At 32.6% G+C, this 12,055-nt stretch overlaps 1 protein-coding gene across 10 annotated transcripts in view; it reads right to left on the reverse strand.

Moving 5' to 3' along the window:
• Nucleotides 1–12,055, reverse strand: part of LOC143243814 (uncharacterized) — a 67,141-nt gene that overhangs the window by 39,797 nt on the left and 15,289 nt on the right. For 8 of the 10 annotated variants that reach the window (XM_076487560.1, XM_076487542.1, XM_076487524.1 and 5 more), the window contains one exon: nt 3,959–4,199. In XM_076487560.1, the coding sequence (XP_076343675.1) occupies nt 3,959–4,199 (241 nt within the window). Of the gene's footprint in view, nt 1–3,958; nt 4,200–6,034; nt 6,278–9,206; nt 9,360–12,055 lie in introns of those variants that run through there. The other 2 variants (XM_076487569.1, XM_076487552.1) reach the window with 2 other exon arrangements.

A 12,055-nucleotide genomic window follows, 5' to 3' on the forward strand; every position in this document is an offset into this window, starting at 1 on the left:
AAAGTAATGTTCTTAGCATCAGGATTTTTCAGCATGATGTATAAGTTTTTAGTGTATATATGGAGAAAATGAATCTTAACAAGATAGACAACATAATATGCATTGAATAACCTTAAACTCAGACTGATATTCATTACACTCCAGAATGTATTTCACAACAAATTATCACATACTCTTCACATAACTATCACTAAGTTTACATAACAAACTAACAAAACCAAAATTTTATAACCCTAAATCAACTAAATGCTGAGTTATGGGTGACCAAAATTTGATCTTGACATGTAGCCTTACCCTCTTCAAGTACCTGTATCTAAGGTCTTACAGGAGCTACAATAAAAGGCAAAGGTAATAACATTTATAGTTAATGTTTTATTAGGGCACAAAATACTATAAAATACTAAGAAAAATTTTATGAAGCATTTGCCTTCTTCAAATTTTGTAAAAGTTTGTCAACTTAAACATCATCATTATATCAAAAATCACAGAAAATATGAAAGTGGACAATTAAATTTCATAACATATCTATTGAATTACTGTTCATTTGAAATTCAAGAAAACTATCTTCAAGGATCAGAACTAAACATTAACTCAGTAATATAGTTGTTATATTACCTCATGCATGTGAGGTATCAAAATGAACCTTCAGACAAACAACACTAAAATTAATAGCTTGATTCCCTGCAATGACAAAGAATACAGTCCACTGTTTAGCTTTGGGTTAAAAGCCAACAACTTGTATGCATGTCTAAGTATATATTTCAATGGTCAATCATCTTGTGTTACTAATTGTCTGTATTATCACATTTCCTAGAAACACCACCACACTGAGCTGTTCAATACATATTCTTGAAGCTGTATTTCAAACTGAAGACTATGTGTATCTACTTTCACAGCTTCACATCCACCACAGAATGACCTCACAGTTCTTACCAAATGAAATAAATTACCCTAACCTGCTGATGTTTCCATTAACAAAGATAACTCAAAAACAAGAATGCCATTCAAAGTTCATATATGCACTACACCTATCCTTTGTTTCCTATTTATTACGTTTAGTACATATTTCAACATTGATAAAAAGACAATTGCTTGTTTTCTTATCATCTGTTAGTCCTCTAGATAATGATAGCAACATCTTTGAGTTCTTCTCTGTTAGTGAAACCACAAATGGTGCTCAGTATTTAATCAAATCAAAATGTAGGTATTAATTAACGATACAAATTCTATATCAATGTTTATTTTAGTAAAATAAATCTAACTGAAGATTCAGTTACTTGCTCAGCACCAATAATAAGTTAACAATAAAAAAATCATTACAAGAGAAATATGTAATAAGAAATGAATACATATACAATATCCTGATCAACACTGTTATTTAAAGTAATATTAAATAAAGGATAGAGTATAAATAAACACAAAAAAAACCAATTGACTGCTTCATGCACTATCATAACTGTAAATAAAACTTCATAGTACATTCTATAAATGTCACATTACAAAAATGTCCACTGAACAGCTGAAACAGTGACATTTTACAGTAGCCTGGCATATGAGATAAATTATTACGTTAATGTTTAACTATAGATTCATTTAGTATTATTTAAGAAGATACAAGATAATTTAAATGAAAAACAAAACCATATAATAAATAGCAAAAACATTAATACTGTTCCTAAAATAACCAGTTAAAGATAATAAAAACATACTATGAACCGTGGATAACTATTATTGTGAGGACAAAGTTAGGCTAAATTCTACAACTCTGGGTGAGATATTCTAATTATAGATTATGAGAACTTTCTGGGTTGTATTAACCTCAGAAAAAGGATAGACACATCTTCTCAAGAAATAAAATCTGATCTGTGATAAAGGCTCTCAGAGAAACAAAGTGAAAGATATGGTGATTTTACTTCATAGTGGTTACAACTCTAATTTAAACTGTTATAAAAAGATACACATTTGTTTTCTTTATTTGACCACTTACTTTTTAAAACTGTTATTTGATACAGCTAGCATAGAAGTATTCCAAAACAAAATTTATAAACCACTTTCATTCAGTAGAATCAAGTTTTCACAGTTTTGCTTCAGATGCATTTTTTTTCATATCTAACAAATATTGCAAGGTTAAGTCTGTCTGTCCTCATAATAATCACTCATTGACTGTAATAAAAATATGTTAACTTCAAATTTTCATTAACAGTTTCTAATTTTACAGTATTTTGTGTATAAGAAACATACAGCTTGACCATTAAAATGTTTCTTTAATTCTCACTTTGCTCCCATAGAACCTGAGATACTGGTACTTGAAAAAACCTGTATGTCTGGAAATAGTTGGTCCGAGATATAAAATGCTACAAAAATTTGTAGTGATTCAACAAAAAAATGATCTAAGTACAACAACACAAACTTTAAGGAACACCATTTAACATATCAAATAACAGGCTTCTGTTAGCAATAGTCATAGAACACCATTTAACATATCAAGTAATGGGTTTTGTTAGAAACAGGCATAGAACACCATTTAACATAATGCATAATGGGTATTACAATTGTCACTGACAATCATAAAATATAATCTACCAAACAGTTAACAAAAAAAACAGTATAGTAAGAACCTTGATATCATGGAGCAAGGGTAAACATCTTGGCAATGTATATATATGTTTATACATCTTATTAAGTATCAGCATTAAGATTAAAACCTTGGCATTGTGTGCACATTCATTAAATAGTTAACTATAGCAATATAGTAAAAACTTTGGTATTATTTTAATCAAACCTTGTCATACAGTGCAGAAGGTACTGGGTTTACAGTTATTAACAATGGATTTTCTGCTGTCAAAAAATCAGATCATAAACTCTTGAACATGTGCCTTAAAATTAGTAACTTCTTTACAAGAAAAACAAATGAATGTAAGAAAATACAATTTGTATCCTAAGTTCTGACTACAATTAGTGAGTTTTTCAAAACAAAAGAATAAAAAGAGAATACTTCAAATGTGAATTTAACTAATAATCACAAAACTTCACAATTTGTAATGAAGAAAATAACATGTCTGAATCACTTGCAGTACCATGGAAAGAATGGTATTTTGATGTACACCATGCATTGAAGAACAGGATATGTTACCATCACAAACACCTGTACACACAGTAACATTTAATATTTACACCAAAAGTTAAATATCACTGTTAAACAAAGACTTTTCTCCTATGAAAGATGAGATTGAAAAACCAAACATTACCTCAGGTAAAGCAACATCATATAAAAGTTTTCATACAGTTTTAACTATACATATATAAAACATGCCCTGATTGTAAACCTTGGAAGTTAACTTTCTGAAAATGAGGACTAAGTTATCTCAGTTGAAGCAACACCACACAATACACTTAAACAGTTTTTACCAATATGTACATAAAATGTACCCCAGTTCCAAAGAGTGGAAATTCAAATTTGGAAAATAAAGCTCTAATATCTGATCATTATTATCTATCAGTCTCTCTGATACATTACAGTTTTGAACAGCATGCCTGTTACAAGGGGTTGTTAGAAGTTTACATAAGGTATGCAAATACAGCATTTTTTTTTCTATACCCTTACATGATTTCAAAATATGCACAATGTTTTTAAAATGTAAAAATGTATGATCAAACCATAAGCAATCTTTATAAGAATACCAATTTTAGCTGATTTATCAAAATATATTTATCTACAAGGTTTTATCAGTTACATCAACATTTCTAAACCAGAAACAAAACAATTTACTTAAATAAACCTTTCTACATCTTAAATCCTGCCATTGTTTCTTATACAATTTTCCTTTTGTATTTTTATGTTGCACAATATATTAATTAAAGTATAATAATGTGAAATCAAAAACAACTGGATACAAGTGCAAAGACTAACTTAACATCATATTTAAAACACAAAAAGTACAGTTAGGCTTAACTATACCTTGTTTTAAAGGTCTTTCTACATTCGTTACTTTCTTCCTCTTCGAATGGATGGCAACCTTGTGCCACAGCCTTTTGTTCATCTGAATCTTGTCTTGCAAATCCCAGTGGTACTGACTGCAGGTCATATTGTGATAATATAGATAATTTTTTCAAGTTACATGTAGGTAAACTACATGAAGTTTCCACACGGGAAGATGACAGAATTGCTGGTTTTGGTGGTAATGGTGGTTTGGATTTATCTAGAAATTAAAAGAAAATACTGAGTAATTGCCTATCTAACAGATAATGTGGATAATAAACTGTTGTAATTTTTCATTAGATTTTTTATTCTGTATCTTAGTAACAAATATTTAAGTGTAACAGTTACTTTATTTTATGAACTTTTAATTTGAAAATTACTTTGTAATAGACCCTAGTACTTTACAAAATCTGCAAATACAGAACCTTCAAAAAACATTGAGGCAGAAACAGTTACACATGTTACCTATACACATATCACTCTCCATCTGAAAACTATCCTATCCACAGATAAAAAGAAACTAAAAATTACATATTGATTACTATGGGTTGTTTGTCTTTTCAGATTAAATTTTGTTATTGTCAAAAATATTAACTCCCCTGTGTATATCTTTGTAATTAACATCAAAACATACAAACTCAAATTAGCCTTGTTTTATGTACATCTGACTTCATACAGTTTGATGGTTAAAATGCTCAACTCATAGTGTGAAGTTCCTGAGTTTGAATCCTGTCACTAAACATGCTTGCCCATTTAGCCATGGAAACATTATAACACAATGATCAATCCCATTATTCAATTAGAATAATCCAGAATTGGTAATGGTGTATCAAAGTTTCCTTAAGTCTACCATTTCTAAATTACAGATGGCTTGTGCAGATAAATAAATGCTTCCTTTTTTGTCCAGGTGATTGTAATAATAGTCTGATATTATAAGTTGTCTTTACATTATTTCCAAGGATAGGTAAAGGAAAATATACATAGCAAAATGTATTTAGAAATAATACAGTTGAACTATACATTTAATTTCAAAATTGTAAACTTAGTACATTTGTTTTAATTAATTGTACAAGTACAACAATTCTATATTCCTTTACAAAACACCATATCTTTACATGATAGAAGCAAAAAATAGAGAAATGTGTACACAGAAATTGTGTTCTCTATTTCAAGTTTTCTTAAGCTAGGTACTAAAACATAAAATCAAATCTCAGCAATATGTCAATGATATATCAAGTTGAATACATATCCTTGGTTAAGTGACTTTATATAAAAGTGCTTCCTACGTGTCATTACAATTGACGTACGATGTAATAACAACAAATGTTATGTATCATTAAACACCTTCCTACTTGATGATATAAAGGAAGATGCTAGACCAAGCGATCACGACAGTGCAAGAATAGTTAATAACTCACACACACACACACACACACATGCAAAAAAGAAGTACTATATTACTACAGAAGGTACGAGATCATGGTTTGTCTGCATACCACACCTCTCAAACCTCTTCATCACATCAAATAATTAACATTAAATCCAATCGTGCTTAAACTTGTAATCCAAGAAGTAAATACTACAAACCCTTTAATTATGATAATTATCATCATTGCAATGATGAAAGTAAACATAACACTCTTTTTAACATAAAGTTATATCAATTAATAATAAATATTAAACTACACATTACATACAAGTATTCTTTTTTCTCTTAATTAACAACAATACTAAAATGATAGTGTAAGAACATAATTATGATGACAGCAACTGGAAAAAGAAAAAAAAAAAATCAATGTTTTACCTTGTCCACTTTAAGAATGGACATTTTGCAAAAAAATAAATAAAGGTTTTAACAAAAATGAACAACAAACTAGCTTCACAGTATATTACAAGATTTATCGAAATTTGATGTTAAAAAAAAAAAAAACTTTGATTCACCAAATTAAAAAAAAGGAAAAAGTAAACATCAGAGTCAAAACAATTCAATAAACAAATTAATATTAAAATATTCAAAAACTGCATAATAAATAAAAAATGAATGAAAATATGTACATCTTGTTGGGTCTTTTTTCATGAGTGTTTAGGCATTGCTCCCAGTCATCTTGACCTTGGCCTGGGGTCATTTTAAGGTTGATTGCTTCTGACTTCTGCAGAATATATTGGATCTTCATCTACATCAGCAAGCATGGCCTGCAAATTCCACAAAGAGGTTACCATACTCTTCATTTAAGCTTCCTTTCTGTTGTACAAGATCCATACTTCCACCTGAGCTTCCTTCCTGTTGTACAAGATCCATACTTCCACCTGATCTTCCTTCCTGTTGTACAAGATCCATACTTCCACCTGATCTTCCTTCCTGTTGTACAAGATCCATACTTCCACCTGATTTTCCTTCCTGTTGTACAAGATCCATACTTCCACCTGATCGTCCTTCCTGTTGTACAAGATCCATACTTCCACCTGATCTTCCTTCCTGTTGTACAAGATCCATACTTCCACCTGATCTTCCTGTTGTACAAGATCCATACTTCCACCTGATCTTCCTTCCTGTTGTACAAGATCCATACTTCCACCTGATTTTCCTTCCTGTTGTATAAGATCCATACTCCACCTGATCTTCCTTCTTGTTATATAGGGTCCATACTTCCATTCGACCTTCCTTCCTGTTCTATAGGGCCCATACTTTCATCTTATCTTCCTTCCTGTTGTATAAGACCCACACTTCCATCTGATCTTCCTTCCTGTTGTATAGGATCCATACTTCCATCATGGTATCTCTTAACAGTATTTTCAGGATCAAGATCTGTTCTAGCATCATCACTCACTATTGGCAGCTTCCCTGAAAGTTTTGCTCTGTCGGTTTTTAGTGAAAGATTCTATCACTGAGTGTAAGAAGGTCTTTTACTCATAATGCACCCTAGGTCTATTCACAGGCTTAGTGTGTACACACCCACCCACAGAACGTGTCAGAGGAATTAGAGGACTTTCCAATCCACTCTGTCTAACTTCTTTGTTTTTCTTCAACAACCTACTTTTGGCAATACTACCCACCACTGCCCCCGTTGGACAGTTAGTGCATATATTCCATACTCTCCAGTTGCCTTCACCTACCATATGGTTGTCATTTATATTGCACTTTACAAACTGACCAACAACCAAGTTGCTTACAAACAGAACCAAGTAACTCAATCACTGAAAAGTATTACTCTCACTGTTGAACTCACTAAAACTCTTGAAATTTCACTGAACTGTTTAACTAATTCTATCTTTCTCAGTTTGTTGTTTTATACTGTATTTGATTTTATGAATACTTTATATTCCACAGAGTCCATACAAATATTACATTTTGCAAAACACTCCCTCTAATCAAGAGAATATATAAGAAAACATCTGCAACAGTATTCTACCCATGTGGTAAATTTTCCTTTATTCTCATAGGTAATTTTTTCTGACTTAGCAATTATAATATTCCAATTCTTAATTTTTTTTATCGATCAATAAGGCAACAGGGGATGAAACAGTTGAATGTAATATTAGAAACTGCTCTGAGGATCAACATTATACTGAAATAATACTTAACAACTGGTCAGGGGGTTTAATATTATACTAATATAATACTTAATAGCTGGCCTGAGATTTTGTTTTATACTGGTCGGAGGATTCATTATTATACTTATACAATACTTTGCAATTATTCTGAGTGTTTAATAGTATACTGATATAATAATTAGCAGCTGGTCAGATATAAAATATCCAGTTTTGGGTTGAATTTCTTCCTTTACATTCAAGGTATGGAAATTTTATTTTACAGAAAAACATACTTAACTGTCATGGATGTTTTCAAATTTGGTACACTAATAGATATTTACAACCTACACTTAGGTGTGCAACTTGGTCTAAATAAAAGCCACATATGCAAAATTATTCAACCAAACTTTTTGTTCATGCCAATGCATACAGCCAAGTGAGTTACTGTTCTAAAAATTTTATTATAGCTTCATCTAATAGTAAAGGTAGATCCTTTTTAGTTTTTTATCATTTAAATTAAAGACAGCCAATTTAGAACAAGAAAACTATAGCGTGAAAGCATGTGCATATATGCAAGTATTGGTTTGGCCATGCAAACTAGATTAACAGTATCCAATTTAAGTTTTCAAAAAAAAATCATACAGGTAGACAGTTATTATTCATTGCCAACTTTTATGTACAAACTTGCTAAAGTTCATGAAATTCTCCTAATTAGAGTATTTAGTGTCATGTGATTATAAACTTAAGCAATTAGCATAAATATCGATGCTTGATACTGCTGTACTGACTGTTTGGGGGTGATGACAAGAAACTGTTAATCTAGATTCCATGGCAATACTATAAAGGAAGCTCTTAACACTGTTTTAGAGAGGAAAACTACCATAACTAAATATTAAAGAATCTAATTGGTTCTTACTTGCTGTGGTTTGTTTGTGTGTATTGTTAAAAGTCATATCTAATCCAAAACACCTTAAATGTGAAAAAAAGTGTGGCCAAAAAAGGATTGAATGTGTGACTTAGAGGAATGAAATCAAAATTGGAAACTAAGGTAACAGCTACACTTATATCACTGAAAATAACTGTACAACAAATATTCATTCATTACAAAACTAGGCCAAATATTTTGTGTTACCCACCATAATGCCCCAAGATGAGCAAAAAAATGCAGTCTGACTAAATATTCTTGTTAGTAATTAAGCACAAAGCTACACAATGGGCTATCTGTGTTCTACCCAGCATGAGTAACAAAACCCATATTCTAGCATTGTAAGTCTGCAGACTGTGCCCCTGATGGGTCCTGACTAACTAATGAATGAATATTTGCTGTAAAATCATAATTAGTGCCACAAACGTAGCTGTCAGTTTGGTTACAACTTTTGATTTCATCCTTTAAGTTACACACAATCCTTTTTGGCTTCTTTTTGTCACAACTGGGGTGTTTCTGATTATATAACACTTAGTAGCTGGTTAGGAGATTTAGTATTATACTAACATAATACTCAACAGCTAGTCACAGAATGTAATATTACATTAATATGCTACTTAACAGCTTGTCAGGACCTTAATATTACGCTAACATAATACTTAACAACTGGTCACAAGTTTAATATTACACTAATACAATACTTGAGTGATTGTTAGTTTAATATTACAGTAATATAACACTTAAGGGCTAGTCAAAAGGTTTAAAACTGACCTATGTACTATGGTTTAGCTGTTTAGATTTCAAGATCAGTTAAATAATTACGTCATCTACAAATAAATCTACAAGCAGTCCTGACTAATAATAAAACAGTGCCTGGTTGAAATAACTAACTACACATGTAAAACCAACTGTAACTGTAAAAATAATGCTTTCTAAAGTCCGGACACAAATCAACTCACATAGCACGACCTGCACTATGCAACAAGTGAACGCCCTCTACTTTAATTCGGCAAGTACGATTCCTATCTTGAAATGTAAAACTTTCTAAAAAATCATTTGGCTAATCTATTAGAGCGTAGCAGCAAAACTACTGAAAAATGTTGCATTTCAAAAGTTCATGGGTACTGTAATTGTACACGTTCAAACAAATGTTGTGGAACGAAAATCTTGCACAAAGCAATGGTTTTGCTGCATAACAATGAGATTGCATGACACTTCTCAAAATGTCCGTAAATTAAAGAAAATATCTTTCATTTACCAGTTTTTATATTGACAACTCGAGATTATAATAGTGGCGTTATAGAGGCACTAAACCTTTTAATATCACAGATATATTCTCTTTATAGTAGAGACAAGAACTATAATTATCCCTGTCTAGTACTGCCATTAACATGTATATTATCCCTGTATAGTAATGTTATGATTCAGTCCCTGTCTAGACAATTGTCGTGGACACATTATCCCTATCTATTACTGCCCCGTCTACAGTACTGCCAGGGACACATTATCTCTGACTGGTACTGTCCACTTCCTGTCTAAAGTATTGTTATGGATAACTCCCCTAGAGTAGAGTATTGCTATAGATACATATTATTTCTCCTCTAAAATATTATCATGCTAGTTTGATATTTACCACGATGTAAAATAAAAGGACATCAAAACATCCCAGACTTTCAAGATCCTGGTGACTAATGAAATATTCAAACATGTTTTTTTAAACCTTGACACTCGGAATATTGTTTAATTTTGATGTAAGAATAAGATAACTAATACGTCCTTTCTTCCTGTTCATAGTGTCAACGTGACTCTCCTTAACTGATATGCGAGGCTACAGTTTGTTTGTTTGTTTTTGAATTTCGCACAAAGCTACTCGAGGGCTATCTGTGCTAGCCGTCCCTAATTTAGCAGTGTAAGACTAGAGGGAAGGCAGCTAGTCATCACCACCCACCGCCAACTCTTGGGCTACTCTTTTACCAACGAATAGTGGGATAGCCCCCACGGCTGAAAGGGCGAGCATGTTTAGTGCGACTGGGATGCGAACCCGCAACCCTCGGATTACGAGTCGCACGCCTTAACACGCTTGGCCATGCTGGGCCACGAGGCTACAGTAGCCTATATGATATACAAAATATATTGCAAGAGCATAAGAATTATAATAATCACACCAGCTACAGAGCCAATTGTTCGCACGATTTAAACATATAAACAGGGTGTCCCAAAATAACGTTTACACTTTTGACTGTGTATAGCTAATAAACCGTTTCTTTTGTTTCAGATTTGACTTGTGTCCAAGAATGGCGAATAATCAGCTTACAATCGAGCACAAAATATTCATTCTAAAAACCTTTTGGAAAGTCGAAAACAAAGCTGAAGTGCAAAGACGTTTTACTAGAAAGTTCCATATGGATGCGCCATCTCGCCTCAGCATTTCACGCATCATTTCCAAGTTTGATGAACACGGAACTCTCCACCATATGAGAAAGGGTCGCTCCGGTCGAAAAAGATCATCAAGCCCAACAAGAGAGCAAGAGGTCATTGATAATGTTCTGAATTCTCCAAGAAAATCAGTGCGCCAACTGTCTCGTGAAACAGATATCCCTAAATCCAGCGTTCATCGCATTTTGAAGCGTTCCCAATTCAAAAGTTTCATCCCATTGCTTGTTCACGCTCTGAATGAAGATGACCCTGATCGAAGGGTTGAGTTCTGTGAATGGTATCTTACTAGATGTGCAGGCAATGATGAATTTCCACTCAAAATTGTTTGGAGTGACGAAGCAACGTTTAAGCTGAATGGCTCAATAAATCAACACAACTGCACCTACTAGGCAACAGAAAATCCACATGTTACAGAGGAACATCATTTGAATTTGCTTGGAGTGACTGTGTGGTGTGGTCTGTCCGCTAGGGGACTCATCGGACTATTATTTTTCCAAGACACCGTAAGAGGATTGAATTATCTCAACATGCTACAAGAGTTTGCCATGCCACGCACCCAAGAACAATTTGGAGAAGAAGAGTGTTTCTTCCAGCAGGATGGCGCTCCTCCCCACTTCCATTGCGACATGAGAGCTTATCTGGATGCATCTATGCCAGACAGATGGATTGGATGAAGAGGAAGTGTAAAATTTCCTGCTAGATCACCAGATTTGACACCCATGGATTTCTTTTTGTGGGGGTTTCTGAAAGACAAAGTTTACAACACAAAAAGGGCAACAATTGACGATTTGAGAGTTGCAATTGAAGAACAATGTGCTTTAATACCAGATGAGTTGGTGTTTGATGTGTGCACTTCCATTTCTTCCCATTATGAGATGTGTCTGGAGCAGAACGGATTTCAGTTTGAACACCTGAAGTGAAGCAAGCAAATTGTGACATTTTACAATTTCAACCAAGGAGAGTTTTCCTTGGGAAGAATTTTATGTTATTTTTCTCTTTATTTCAGTATTAAATCTTTAAATAAATCCTTTGGCTATCATATGTATCTTGTTTCATTGTTAAAATCAATAAACAAGGCAAGTCATAATGATCCAAAGAGTGTAAACGTTATATTGGGACACCCTGTAGTTACATCTCAATAGATATAATTTAACCAATATTACCCTAAAACATGTTCACATCTC

The sequence above is a fragment of the Tachypleus tridentatus genome, chromosome 1 (genome assembly GCF_004210375.1).
Source record: "Tachypleus tridentatus isolate NWPU-2018 chromosome 1, ASM421037v1, whole genome shotgun sequence".
Taxonomy (NCBI): Eukaryota; Metazoa; Arthropoda; class Merostomata; order Xiphosura; family Limulidae; genus Tachypleus; species Tachypleus tridentatus.